The sequence below is a fragment of the Halichoerus grypus genome, chromosome 6 (assembly GCF_964656455.1).
Source record: "Halichoerus grypus chromosome 6, mHalGry1.hap1.1, whole genome shotgun sequence".
Lineage (NCBI taxonomy): Eukaryota > Metazoa > Chordata > Mammalia > Carnivora > Phocidae > Halichoerus > Halichoerus grypus.
Genome location: NC_135717.1, coordinates 72,371,663 through 72,387,250, shown reverse-complemented (window position 1 = coordinate 72,387,250; position 15,588 = coordinate 72,371,663). Strand labels below are relative to the sequence as shown.

General features: G+C 37.1%; 1 protein-coding gene across 15 annotated transcripts in view; it reads left to right on the top strand.

Annotated features, from left to right (window-relative positions):
* PARD3 (par-3 family cell polarity regulator) overlaps positions 1–15,588 on the top strand; it is a 643,037-nt gene that overhangs the window by 295,130 nt on the left and 332,319 nt on the right. For all 15 annotated transcript variants that reach the window (XM_078075363.1, XM_078075365.1, XM_078075366.1 and 12 more), the window contains one exon: positions 4,240–4,418. In XM_078075363.1, coding sequence (XP_077931489.1) covers positions 4,240–4,418 — 179 coding nt within the window. The remainder of the gene's footprint in view (positions 1–4,239; positions 4,419–15,588) is intronic.

The following is a 15,588-nucleotide window of genomic DNA, read 5'->3' as shown; positions in this document are numbered from 1 at the left end:
CGTCCCTAGCTATAACCCACATAAACAAAACCTCTTTGAGGCCCTCAGTAAATTTTAGAGTGAAAGAGTCCTGAGATCAAAATTTGACAAGCACTGGTCTAGGCTGGTCTCTTTTGGGGTGTACTTCATTATCTTTTTTTTTTTTTTTTTTTTTTTTTTAAAGATTTTATTTATTTGACAGAGAGAGACACAGCGAGAGCAGGAACACAAGCAGGGGGAGTGGGAGAGGGAGAAGCAGGCTTCCCGCCGAGCAGGGAGCCCGATGTGGGACTCGATCCCGGGACTCCGGGATCATGACCTGAGCCGAAGGCAGACGCTTAACGACTGAGCCACCCAGGCGCCCTGTACTTCATTATCTTATACATTGTACTTCTACTTAACCAGGAGGTTTTTCTTTCTTTAACACTTCTGAAATTGGGATGGCTGTTGTTTCAATCTATATGCATAACTAACATTAATACTTCTTTAACTCTCCAAAATCATATGTTGCTATTTGTTAAAAATCAGTGTATGATTTTTCAGTATATATAATCCTACTTAGAAAACAACAAACATTTTTCCTTTTACAAAATTGAGACTCACATTTTTATCTCCAAGTAGCTAGAAATGGATTTCATGATTTGGGTAGTGAGTCAGCACTGACCCAGGCGCCAGGAAATTGTTCCTGAGCTCCTCCTGTCATCTCGCTGAGCCTCAGCTTACTCATCTGTGAGGTGAATCACATGTTCCTCTGTTGTGATTAATGTAGAGCCTCATTAAAAAAAAAAAAAAGACTCAGATCACTGCAAGTTAAATCAGTGGTTCTAATCCAAGGTTATTTAGGTGTGTGTATAAACTGGATAAAAATGCCTTATAGTTTTCATGCAACCATAAAACCAAGAAGAAATTATAAACCAATACAAATGCAAATCTCACACCATCAGTGTGTTGCTGAGTCTGAATCACAGGCACCATGGACGTAGACCAATGCTGTGTGGCCTGGGGCTTTGCATTTGGACCTAGTGATGCTGCTGGTGTGCACTAGGATTCAGTTCTTTCAGCGCATTGAACTGCAAGAAAACCTTGATTTCAAGATCATTATGGTATCATTTGGCATTCTTTTATGAAGAACATATTGTTTACATTTTAAATTGAGTTTTCTCATTAGCCTGGGACTCAGATCACCTTCCTGCATGTGACCGTGAACAGAAATGTAAATATGGGGCCTTGAAATTGCGTCAGGGTGCTTGGTTACTAGGTAGTACAAGCAAAAGATCCAGACTATATTATTTCCTTTTATGGACATCACTAAAATGAAAACAGAAGGAAATGAAAACGGAAAGTGTAATGTGCAAAGAACTGACAGGAAGGGCTGGCTGGTAGCGCGTCTCCTGGGACATCTGTCACACCGCGGGTCCTATACGTGCTGCCCCAGTGCAGTGCCCCACATCTACCCAGAAGGCTCCGCCCGCAGGGTCTGCAGTCCTCGCTGCACCTTATCTCCTTTCTAGCCCCCCCTTCCCCCCCACACACCTGCAGTTTCATGAGTTACAGATACAAGAGGTGAAAGGCTAATTATTTTTGTCTGTTTCAGACTAATAGATTAACACAGTGATCATGTCCCATCAGAAGATGCATCCTTATATGCAATTTATTTCTTCTGGGAAAAATTTTCAAAAGCAAGCGTAAGAAGCTCTTTTCTTTTGTCTAAGCAAATTCAATGAGATTATATAGTTCCTGAATTTATTTTGGGGTGGAAATGTACTTTTATGTGATTGTTTTATTGTGGTCATTACTTCTGTTCCATTTTTAAAGACCATCTCTGGTGAGTAGTGCTTCTTTTAGATTTACACACAGATGCACACATACATGCTCACGTGCAGGCACGCGTGTACACAGAAGTTGAGGTGTGCAGAGTTCCTTAACAACTAAATAATCAACAACCCAGTAACTGGAAAGCAACAGAACTCATATCCAAGAAGCAGTACTATAATTGGCCAGAACTGTTTTATTCTTCCCCCTCCTCTTTTTGCTTTTATGCTAACATTTTTGATTTGATGAATCTGGGAACAGTTTTGTTATTTGGGAGGGAAGTCTTTTTTATAGTAAGAGCATTGTAGGGTTAATACACATAGATTCTTAGATGTATATTTTTGTGAACTTGTTTTGAGAATGACTATATAGTTCTTGGTGTGTTTTATTTTTGGGTGCAATGTATAAGCAGTAAGGGCCATCACAAGTTTTTTACTTACACTTAAAAATTGGAAATTATTCTCTATAATTTTCATGTGTGTGTCTCTCCCAGCAAATTAAGATAACTACTAACAATATTAAATTAAATGTTCAGCATAGGGGCGCCTGGGTGGCTCAGTCGTTAAGCGTCTGCCTTCGGCTCAGGTCATGGTCCCAGGGTCCTGGGATCGAGCCCCGCATCGGGCTCTCTGCCGAGCAGGGAGCCCGCTTCTCCCTCTCCCACTCCTCCTGCTTGTGTTCCCTCTCTGTCAAATAAATAAAACCTTTAAAAAAAAAAAAAAAAAAGTTCAGCATATTTTTTTCTGGTAATGTTACCCAGGCTCTCTTATTATCAGATCCTCATGATGTAGAAGCACATGTTAAAAGCAATATTTTATTCATATGCTTCTGTTTCCTCTGATCATTTCTAATTTGCTTTAACATCTTTGAGACTATTGGATTGACAGTGGTTTAAATATCACCCTCAGTATGTAGAGTCTGTTTTTAGTTGAGCATCCATCCTTTAGGATCTGTATAGCCATACCATTAATCAATTCATCAGTGTTCCAAAAATGTTTTTCATAGTGTAAATCATGAGTTTATTCCACCACTAAAGCTATTTTGTCAGAAACTATTTATTTATTTGAGAGGATGAGAGGTGGGGGAAGGGGCAGAGGGAGAGGGAATGAGAGCCCACATGGGGCTTAGTCTTAAGACCCTGAGATAATGACCTGAGCCAAAACCAAGAGTCAGACACTTAACCGACTGAGCCACCCAGGCACCCTTTTTAGAGACTTTTTAGAAATATTTACCTTGCATTCTAGTTTTTGAAAACGGATCGTCTCTAACATTATTTATTTTTTAACATAATTTAAATTTTTCATCTTATATTTAATGTTTTTGAGTGATTTTGCTCAGTTGGTAAGTGGAGTTTTTGGTTTTGATTCCCAGTGTTACAGACTCACGTGCTTTTGTTCTTACCTGGTTTTATAGTTCTGTTCTTTCTCTGCTATACCAATGATTGTATCTGCTAAGGTGTGCTCAGTGCTCTTGATACAAATATTAACCTGAGTTTGTTAATGATTGTGTTATAGCAGTTGCAAACAGACCCCTCTTTTATGTGAATACAGTTGCTGAAACACTGTCTTTCATGTAATTGTGTATGTGAGTATATGCCAGATACCTGCATATTAGCATATTACTTTCAAGATTCCCTTTATCTTAAGGATGAGAAGTGTGTTTGTGCTCTATATTTTCTGATAGTACTTCTTTGAACAAGATAATTATCTTATTTAACAGAATTCCTTAATAGATGAGCCAAGAAGTTTAGATTGTGTATTTTTAATCCCGATATGGTTAAAAGTTAGATAAAATTTGTTCCATGGCTCACATCGTTATTTCTACTTTAGAATATGTATGATATATATCTTTTAAAAGATTTATTTATTTATTTGAGAGAGAGAGTGCGTGCATGAGCAAGAGGGGCAGAGGGAGAGAGGGAGAGAGACTCACAAGCTGACTCCTCGCTCAGCAGAGTGGGGCTTGATCTCACAATCCTGAGATCACGACCTGAGCCCAAACCGAGAGCCCAATGCTGAATCAGCTGCGCCACTCAGGCGCCCCTGTATATTGAGTATGCACGGAGTGTCAGGTGCTGTTTTAAGCACTTCATCTCATTTAGTCCTCAAGATACCCTTACGGAAGAAGGATGGTTTTATTGCGTAAGAAGAGACTAGAAGCAGAGTCTAGTTAGGCGGCTTGCCCAGAACCAGACAGATACCAAGTTGGTGAAGCACAAATACGAGCCTGGGCAGTCTGACTCCAGAGCAGGTTATCCCATACATACTACATTTCTTTTGCCGTAAAGTGTTTTAAAGGAACTAATGGAATTTCTATTTAGAATGGTGACCCACTGTCACCTAAGTGTTACTCTCTCTAATCTTTTGGATTTCACTACCTTTATCCTAACATGTAGTTTTCAGACATTAGTTACCTTTTAAAAAATATAATGCTTTTTTGTATTTATAGATATGCCTCTTCATGTCCGACGAAGCAGTGACCCAGCTTTAATTGGCCTTTCAACTTCCATTAGTGATAATAATTTTTCTTCTGAAGAGCCTTCACGGAAAAACCCCACACGCTGGTCAACAACAGCTGGCTTCCTTAAGCAAAACACTGCTGGGAGCCCTAAAACCTGTGACAGGAAGGTAACCATTTCTATTTTGTGTCTTCTTAGTATCAATGATGAATGTCAGCTGCTGACTGGATCCTTTGCTTCTAGCCCATCTTCACTATGGCCCTTTGTGTGTGTGCATGTCAACTTCCGCATCAAAGTTTAGATGACTTCTTATTTTATATTGCCCTTGCATTTTATGATAAAATTCATGCTAATAGATTTATTTATGTATCCATTTTTTGAATAGATAATATATTTATGATTAAAAATGAAATCTTTTGACATGAAACGTGTACATGTAAAGTCCCTTTCCTACTTTGTCTCCTAGTCACCCTATTTCTCTTCAGGGGTAATCCCCTTATTAGCCTTTTGCATGTCCTTGCAAAGATATTTTACACATGTATTGGCAGATATTCCTATTGGTTCATGAGGTACATTAAAGAAATTATAGCATTATGGACTTCTAAGGATGAAAGTAGAATCCATAGTCTAACTACCCTATTGACAATTTTTTCTTCTTAGAGAAAGGAAGTGTACTGCCTAGTCTTAATAACATTTTCTTCTTTGAGCTAATTTATTTCAGTCCATGACCTAATTTATTTAGTCTAAAAAAATAAACTTTATTCTATTTTTTTGAGCCTTATCATCCCATTCTGTTATACCTCTAACCTTTTACTCAATGAGCTTTAAGCTGTGTTTGTCATTTTCACTGCTGAATCTGTAGAGTCTCAGTAAACATCTATTGAATGAATTAATATTTTTTTCAATGCAGACAGTAATTGAGCACCATGTGTATGTTGAACTATAATTACATATTAATATTAAAGTGAATATAGCTTAATATTTGATTTATCCTTTGCATTTATGTGAAAGTACCTGTTTTAATTTTTTTTTTACTTGTTGCATTTCTACAAACACTCTTTTGTAGTAGTTCATTTAAGGAAAAAAAATACATAGAGCATCTAGAGTACCTTAACTGGGAAGAATCTACCAGGAAAAAACAGTGTGCTGTAGTCTCTGATTTTTTGGATTAGGAGTTTAACTGTTAGGCTTACTTTTCTGAAATATTTCATTATGTATTTGATGAGGAATCAAGTTGGAGTATCTTCTCATTGAGATTAACTTGAAATTTTAGAATGCTTGATCATGAAGTAAACCATCCAAAGAAGCAGAATCCAGTTTATGAATAAGCCTCATGACAATTAATTTGTGTTCAAAATAGATTTAATTTGCATGGGTATTTAGAAGTGTATAAACAAGTAGAGTTGACAGTTAAAAAAAATGCATTATTAAAAAGGTTTTCACATGGTTTAAGGATAGTGGGTCAGAAGTCATTGAGGTAATCAGGGTTTTCTTTTTAATTCCTTCCACATCCTGGGTATGTGAGTCAGCGTCAGTTGCACAAAACAGAACCACAGTAGCTATTTTAAACATAAACACAAACAAACTTAATACTTAGAATTGGAATCTCAGAAAATCATTGGAAGAGCTTGAAGAGCAGGCTGTAGGCTGGACCTCCTCAAGGACTTTCTGAATAATGCAGTACTGCACATCTTCCCGCAGAGAAGTGACCTGAGATCCTTCCCCCTGCATCTGCCCACCTGATGCTAGCGCCCTGTCTCCAGGTGTGCTCACCTTGTCTCTTGTCACTTGTGAAGCTAGGAACTGAAGCCAGAAATGCCTCAGCAAACTGGATCCTCTCCATCGCCAGGCTTGCCCCTCACAACACAACAGCCCAGGACAATTCCCTCTTCCACAACCGTCATTTAAATGTCAGGCTCTTGTATGCAAATGTGCAGAATGCTGTTTGCCTCTAGATCCTTACCTGTAGGGGAGATTTAGGAAATGGACTTTGGCCTTCCAGCTGTGGCAGAGCGGGCACGCTGCCAGAGGACTGTGGTGCACACTGCCAATTAGTCACCTCACTGAGTGTTTGTTTTAAATAACATGTATCTATCGTTGTAACAAATTTGGGAAACTAGTGCAATGCAAAATTAAATTATTTATAATGCTAAAATTTAGCAACACCTAGTGTTAAGATAATAAAGAATACACACACATACGCACATACACATGGTCTCACACATATATATATCCACACAGAGTTGGAGTCATACTGTGTCAACACTTGGATCCTTATTATTTCTCCTTTTTTTCATATCATAGGGATTTCCCCTGGTGTGAATTTTATTGGAAATACATATTTATCGGGGCGGGGGCCCAAGGGGGAGAGAGAGAGGGAATCTTAAACAGGCTCTATGCCCAGTGTGGAGCCCAACTTGGGGCTCAGTCTCACAACCCCTGGGATCATGATCTGAACCAAAATCAAGAGTCTGAGCCACCCAGGCACTGCCCTGAAAAATATTTTTAATGGATGCAGAATATCTCATTGTAAAATACAGCGTATCATTCTCTTATTGTTGGACATTTATACTATTTTCATTTTTTTCACATTATAAATATAAGTGTTGCGAGACAAATTTGAATGTAGTTTTGTTTTAAAAATGGTTATTCAGGGGCGCCTGGGTGGCTCAGTCGTTAAGCGTCTGCTTTCGGCTCAGGTCATGATCCCAGGGTCCTGGGATCAAGCCTGGCATCAGGCTCCCTGCTCAGCGGGAAGCCTGCTTCTCCCTCTCCCACTCCCCCTGCTTGTGTTCCCTCTCTCGCTGTCTCTCTCTCTGTCAAATAAATAAATAAAATCTTAAAACAAAACAAAACAAAACATGGTTATTCATGGACACCTGGGTGGTTCAGTTGGTTAAGCAACTGCCTTTGGCTCAGGTCATGATTCTGGAGTCCCAGGATCTAGTCCCACATCGGGCTCCCTGCTTGGCAGGGAGTCTGCTTCTCCCTCTGACCTCTCCCCTCTCATGCTCTCTCTTTCTCATCCTTTCTCTCTCTCAAATAAATAAAATCTTCTAAAAAAATAAAAAAATGGTTATTCATTCAACAAGCTTTTTCCTATGTGGAACAGTTTTTAATGTAGCCAAATGCCCACACTTCCTCATAGGAAAGACCTTGATTTACCTCCACATCTTTAGATGAAATCATGTTTGCATACAACACACATAAAGGGTAATGTGTAATGACTTTGTCCTTTGAATTATCTTTGGCTTTACTTTTCAAGTACCCATTTCCTAAGCTTGCTGTCAAAATTTTAAGCTGTTTGTATTAAAATCTGAGAGATTTTCTTTTTTGTATGTGTATATCGCACTAAATGCTGTCTTATTTTCATTTATAAAATGACTTCCTGTATTTTCAATATTCAGAACAGGTACTTGGAGGAAAGTATACTTGCTGATCAGTATTAACTTGATTTACTTCTCTTGAGGCCATGAGAGCTTGCCTATGCTGGGGAATTTCAAGATGTTATACATTTTTATGAGTATGTAGTGGCTTAGGTTTTCTGTATAAATGCATTGAAATAAAGGAGTTAAGGATTCATAGTCTTGTGATGCATTGATCTCTAATAGTTAAAATTAAGTTGACATTCTAGTATAACTCATCAACATAGTTAAGTGACCTCTGTTCTTCTAAGTTGATAAGCAAAACAAACAGTTTTGGAATAATGTCACCAATTAGTTGAAATCTCTTATTTCTGAACTAGGCAGTTCCATTCAAGTATCTTAGAACCCTACCATGTTGAACTCGCTCCTGTGGCTCAAAACCAAGATGAGAGGTGGAGTCTTCCCAGTTAATGTAGTCATTCCACTATTAAATTTAGAGGGCAATGTAGACAGATTTTGGTGCAACTAAACCACGTGAGAGCTTGGAGAGACCAAGGGTTCTCTGGGCTTCTGTATTTCTTACAATTCTTCATTCTTTAATTTGGAAGTGAGATGTAGAATAGACGAGAGTCTTGGCTTTTTTTTTTCTTTTTTTTTTTTTATTAACATATAATGTATTATTTGTTTCAGGGGTACAGGTCTGTGATTCATCAGTCTTACACAATTCACAGCACTCACCATAGCACATACCCTCCCCAGTGTCCATCACCCTGCCACCCCATCCCTCCAACCCCCCTCCCCTCCAGCAACCCTCAGTTTGTTTCCTGAGATTAAGAGTCTCTTATGGTTTGTGTCCCTCTCTGGTTTTGTCTGGTTTCATTTTTCCCTCCCTTCCCCTGTGAGAGTCTTGGCTCTTTAAAAAAGTTATTTGGAACATTGACTCACTCCTGCTGCCCCGCATGTTGTGGCCGATTGCTTTTTTCAACTCTTAGAGAACATTTTGCTCACACTTAGTATGGAGAGTATATTGCTAGAAAATGTATTTTCATTTGAGATTTTACACGTGCTTAATATTTCATCTTGGGAAAGAGTATTTCAATCAGTGTGAACACTTAAATCATTTTGCCACCTCTTTGGTCATCCTTATTAAGTCATTGTCCCTGCAAATAAAGTCTAACTAGTATGTGGAGAGCATTTGATTCATTCCATCAAGAACAATGTAATGAGGCACTTATCAGAATCAGCCAACCATGAAGTTTCAAGGATAAAGTCTGTGCATTATTTCATTGTGCACTGGTTGTAAGCCATTATTCCTTTCCCCCAAAGACCAAGAGCTGTTACTTTTCTAAGTTATCTGCCCCTTTCATCGACCCCCCCTTCCCCTGCCCCACCAAATAAAATTTACACGGGTAGATAAAAACAAAGGTAGCATTAAGAACCTATCTTGGTGTTAGGGTAAAGGGAAGAAAGTCATAAGAGAACATGTTGTATTAGCATCAGTATCTTGTAAATTTTTATTTTTAAAAGTTCTTTTTTTTTTTTTCAAAGAATTTATTTATGTGTCAGAGAGAGAAAGAGTGCACAAGCAAGGGGAGTGGCAGGCAGAGGGAGAAGCCTACTCTCCGATGAGCAGGGAGCCTGATGTGGGACTCGATCCCAGGACCCTGGAATCGTGACCTGAGCCGAAGGCAGACGCTTACCTGACTGAGCCACCCAGGCATCCCTATTTTTAAAAGTTCTTAAAAAGAGACCTTAGAATATTTCTGACACCCTGGATTTATTGTTTCTCTTTGATTTAGTTGCTTGACATGTTTGGTACCTTTCCAGTACTCCTCATATACACAAGCTCTTGGAAGAGTTGCTATCTTAATTATGTCTTTGTCATCTCTCTTTCTGTTCATTAGAAGAGTTATGAGGTCTTTCTTCTAACTTTAGAAAAATATTTATATAAACATTTCTGTAGTATATTTTAAGATTCCTCAAATAGTCTTTTTCTTATAATACTACTATTTGCTCTTTGCATTTATAAAGTAATGAAAAGTATAAAGAAGCAAGTAAGTAATTTGGAATTGTGTAGATGAGTAATATTGACAGTTCGCTGTATGAACGTGGGACTCTGGAGCATAGTTCTGTATAGCTGGTGGCTGTCCTTATTACCAGTGGGGAATCATCGAATGAGTATAGTTTAATTTCCTGACTTTTTTTCCTAATTTTGTCTTGTATTGAGAACATTTTCCCATGTCTCATAAATATAGATAGCTTGCATAATGTTCTTTTATGTACTGATTTTTTTTTGTAGTTGGTGTTTATTCATTTTATTTGGTGATTTTCCTGTTGCTTGACATTTATTCTTTGCCAGGTTTTTTTTTTGCTCTAATAAGTAACCTTTAGAAGTACCCTTCAGAAAATATCCTTATATATTAATTTATGTTGACATCTCTGATTATTTTCTTAGAACAGATTCCTGAAGTAGACCTATTTGACCAAGGAAATGAATATTTTTAAAGCCACTGATAATTGTTTCACATAAGTTCATGACTAATAAAGAGTAAAGTGCTTATGTTGTATAAAGCACTGTGAGAAGTCCCAGATGGAGTGAGCTATGGGATGAGGGGGAGGATAAAGAAAACAAAGAAGCAAGTGGTACTGTTCCTGAGTTCTGGAACGTACTGTCTTACTGTACGGTTTAATGGCTCCCATTTGGCTCTGCATCAGAATCACCTGTGAACTTTTAAAAGATGAAATATACTTGTAACAGTGGATTCCTTTACCTATTTCAGATTTGTGTGTTTATTGAAAGCTGCTTCACTGATTTCAGGGCAGGGTCTGTTTTTGTTTTTTGGTTTTTTTTTTTTTTAGAACTGAAAAGGAAAAAGAAAAGTGTGCTTGTTTGCCTGTTAAGAGAGGGTAAATAAGAGTATTATGGTTATTTTGAGATGTCTTCTTTTAGGCTAATTTTTCTATCATAGCAGAATAGAATCTGGAACATTTACCATATTTGGTTTTGTGATATTTTACTTCTCATACTTAGATTGCTCAAATTTATAATTTTCAATTGAAAGTCCATTAAGAAGAGTTTTTTTGAGTTTTAAATAAAATTATTATAACAGCCTGCTGGGATATTGGATCCTATGCTGTCAATGCCAGACTGGAATAGGACATATCTTTTCTAAATAGAAGCTCTGATACAAATAATGTACCTGTCTATTGTTCCTTGGCATATTGTCCTCCACCCCCAGTCTTAGTTTAAAGTGCATTTGAATACATCGGGTCAAGACACCATATTCCCATTATCATGTGTGAAGTCACCAATGCTAATTCAGACACAAGGAACTTCCAGAAAATGCGTACTTCTTGTTTTATTCAGAGTCAGAAAACTTTGCCGGTTGCTGTGCTGACAGTGTATTAGCAGTTACCATTGGCTCCTACTTCATGGTACTCTAAAATAGCTGCTTGCTTGCTTGCTCATTCATTCATTCATTCATTCATTTTTTATAGAGTTGCAGTCTATGTTTACCTATTTGTTTGCTTCCTCATCCCTTTCTCAACCATTTGGTTTCTGAATCTCTGCTTCTCCTTTATGCTTTCTATTGGATAAAGCCAGTCATATTGGCAAATTTGAGTAGGCTATTTTATTTTTAAGCTAGTGCGTTTGACCAGTTGGCTATTGAAAAACGTTGTCTATCTTTTGTTATTTATGAGCCAGTCATAGGTGTTAGTGAGTTACAGTAATCATCTAAAAACCTCAAAGGATGAGCTGAGATCATTCCCTAAAACCACGTTTCCTCTGTGAGAGACCTATAGCTGTGTTTAATTTTCTGGGGCATTAGCTTCAAGGGAGATCCAGCTGAGACTTAGATGTTAGACTATTCTACAGCAACATTTGTATTTCCCGTTAAAGGCCTCTGAAACTATAAATTTCACCCTTCTATTTTGCATATTAAAAGATCTTCATTTGATTGCAGTACAGTTGTGTGCTTTTAGTAAGTGGTGGTTATAATCATTTCTATAATAGGCTAATTTCAACTGCCAAGCTCACCTAGTTGGAGTTGTTAATAACCTAGTCTCATCTATTTCTATGCCACATGTAGGGATATAATCTGTCTTCACTTGCTTTGAATATTATAATTTGTGTTCAAAGTTATAAAATCCTAACGTGCTGTTGAGAAAATTTTTGAGCCTGGATGTGCGGTATTTTTAGAGTTCACAAACCATTCCAGAAGTATAAACCAAAGTAATGTCAAAATCTTTATTGAGCAGCCTCAAAGTTACGTAGAGAGGGAAATGAATATGTTACACCTGTTTTTCTTGACTTGAGGGAGAGAACTCTGAAAACTGAGAATGACATTGAATTATATTGAACAAACATTTGCATGGCTTTTATACACTTAAAAATATTTTGGCCTTATTTCATCTTTTTAACTTGGTTTTTGTTTTTAATTTTTGATACATTAGCTTATAAACCTACTTCTTTCAAGTCACAAAGTTAGATGTAGTCACTTCATGTCCTCTTGTTAACAAGAAAAGTAGAAGATGGGACTGCTCAGGACTAGAGCCACCTGCTGCTTGCATTCTAGCTGGACTGGCAACCTTGGTTGTAATTTGCTTGGCTTCCAGGTCTGCCTTTGGAGAAGTGCATTTCAGTCAAGGTGTTTTAGAGTGTGGGGTTAGAAGTGGTTCCCATCTATGTCATCTCTAAACTATATCCGTTTTGAGGTTTTTGATATTTTCACGTAATCATAGCCAGGTTTTTTTGAGGACTTCTTGCCAGACACTGTGCTTGGTCTGTTACATGTTATATCTCATTTAATCCCCCTCTACTGTTTAAGTGTTGTTGGTGTTCCCATTTTATTGATGAAGAGGTAAAACCTTCAAGAGTTTAAATAGGTCACCTAATAGTTAAACCAACTGTTAAGTGGTAAAGTTGTGATGTGAATCTAGATTTTGCAGTTTCAAATTCTGTGCTTTTGACAAATATCCTACCCACATCACAACATGCTTACAGACTTTATACATTGCCCAATTATTAAAAAAATTTTTTTCTTTGTTAAAGATTTTACTTGTTTATGCCCAATGTTCATTTAGTTGAATAAACTATAAAATACTTCACAATAACCTTTTCATTTTTATTTCCTTTAAATCTTTCTATTATGCAGTTAAGACATGAATATAAGAATAATGGGCATGTGCTTATTATTAGAACTGGCATATTTTTTAAAACCTCACCAAGTCTATATTATATCTTAACATTTTAGTCTTAAGTAAAAAAATGCTGGCTTAATGAATATCTGTACTAATAATCTGATTATGTTAACTGATCTCCATTTCTGTCCCTTTTTTTGAGGAATTTTTTGTGTTTGTTTTCTCTAATCCTTGTGATTGATATTATTGTTATTGAGAATTTATATATTTGGCCTTCTTCTTGATATTTTATGTGCATTAATGACAGCAAAGTAAATAATGGTACAGTTGGATTATAATCCAAAAACCAAAATAAATATCCATAAGACTATACTGATACTAATAAATGATTAAATAAAAAGTAAATGGGAGAAAAGGTACAAATTTTCTTAACAGAAGAATCCTAAATAGTATAAATAATATGTCCCCCTCCAGAAGGTGGGAGCTTAACTCCCCTCCTCTTGAGGATTGGCTGTAGTTAATTGTTTCCAAAGAAGAGAGGAGGGAATGTGAAAAATACTAACTTTATAGTGGAGAAGTGACAGACTCACCTTAACCAAGTGATTAAGGTTAATATCACTAATCATAAGTCATGGTGATATCATGAACCCTTGAAATGGTATGGTGGGATGGGTATTTCACCTCAGTGGAGTTTTCCCCAAAACTCATAACTCCAGTTTAATCATAAGGAATCTCAAGACAAATCAGAACTGACGGACATTCTATGAAGTACCTCACCAATATTCTTCAAGAATATTGTGGTCATAAAAAACTGAGAAAGACTGAAAAACTGTCCCAGGTCAGAGGAGATTAAGGGGATGGAGGATTTAATACAGTTTGGGATCCTGGCACGAAACAAGGACATAAATGGGGATTGGGGGGAATGGATAGATTGTAAATACATCTGTTAGTGTAGTTAATAGTATCGTATCAGTGTTGATTTCTTAGTTTAGACAACTATGCCAAGGTTATGTAAGATGTTAACATTGGAGGAAGTTGGGTGAAGAGTGGGTAGGAACTCTGTGTACTACCTTGCAACTTTTCAGTAAATCAATTTTTTTCCATCACACAAAGTTTTTTTAAAACCCAGCTTTACAAGGCACATTGTGTCACCCATATTTTGTGCTAAGAATCAGAGATGGCAGTTCATGCACAGGTGCTTGGCATGTGAGGAACCAGGACTCAGCCACAGGTCTCTGTGAGCCCTTGGGCACACCTGGTCATTCCCTGAGATGTATTTTTCTTTTTGGAAATGAGTTATAATGAAAGCTTTTCAACTGATTTTATTAAATACTGATTGATGGTTGGTATCCTTCCCTATGACAAGACTGAATTTGAGAAATGCTCACCAGTTTTAAACCTGCTGCATTCTCATGGCTGGGTACTCCCACTTGTGTCTTTAATTTTTGTTGAGACATCCTGGTGCAACAGCTGTTTTGTTGTCACGTTATTCAGATTGTTAAGGTTTTTTGAGGGGACAGAGGAGGGGTTTCAACAGGAATTATTCCAAATTTTCTGGAATCATGTTTTCTAAAGTTATGATTTTCAGTTATAATTCGGGGACAAAAATAGATTCCTTGAAAGTTAATATCCAGCTTAGAGAACATGCTTTTTCTGCTGATGGGGTTGGAGAGAAGGACTTAATTCTTTAGAAGTTTGAGCTATCAGTTTCTTTATGGTAAATGCTTTTCGTGTGGAGATGGAATTCTCCAGAAAAGTCATTATGAAATTATGAGAAGCATAAATAGGATGAGATTTTGATAAGTGAAAATAATTTTTCTACATTTTCAAAAATCTGTGGAGATGATTTACCTGAGGAGGCAATTTCACAATTAAGGGGAAAACTTTAAGAAAGTCATATCGTCGACTGTACCTAGGGACTTGCACAGAAATTACTCAGTTGTTTTGCTAATCTACCCAGTTCATTGAAGTTATGATTGTGGACTGAAAAATATAAGAAGGAAGTGCTAGTATTTACATTGGCAGGCTAGTTATATATGGTGCAAGTATCTTGATTTTCAAAGTTTAGTGATTTCTTTGAATATATTGCTTTTAAATTAAGGTGAAAAACATTTAGGTAAATATAAAAGATTTATGTTGCACATTTAGATAATGTGTAAGGCTGTAGATATTTTGGAATTAGGCAACTACTGTAAGTACCTTACCTTTTCTCTTTCATTCCCCGGCATCTCTTCCCTTCTTCTCTTGGTGTTGTGCAAATTGCTTCTGATGCAAAATGCTATTGTTATTCATAATTTTAGTTCGGAGATATAAGTGTTTAGAGTTACATGTTTTTGAAAGAAAATGAAATGTGGGTAGGTATTTCTTGCTGTCAAAATAAGAAATATGTGGCACTTTCTAAAATGTTTTAAAATTGTTTCAGATTTAAATTTGTTTTTCAGAGTCAAGCAGCATTAGTCAAATGTTGCTCTTCATTTTTATTGTAGTTTTGGAAAATGATCCAGGCTCTTCAAATTGTAACCTGATCTGAAATATTTATATTTTATTTTTTTCTCATACACTTGCCTTTGTTGAAAGAGTAGGGTAAAAAATGATGGTCCCTTTTCTCTATTCCTTATACTTGGTGATTGTGGAATGTTTATGGCCATCTGGCAATTGAGTGGCCTTTCTTCTTCTTTTTTTTTGAGAGAGAGAGAGAATATGAATCCTAAGCAGGCTTCATGCCCAGTGCAGAGCTGGATGGGGGCTCGATCCCACAACTCTGAGATCATGAGTCAAAATCAGGAGTCTGACGCTTAACCTACTGAGCCACCCAGGTGCCCCGTTCATGTT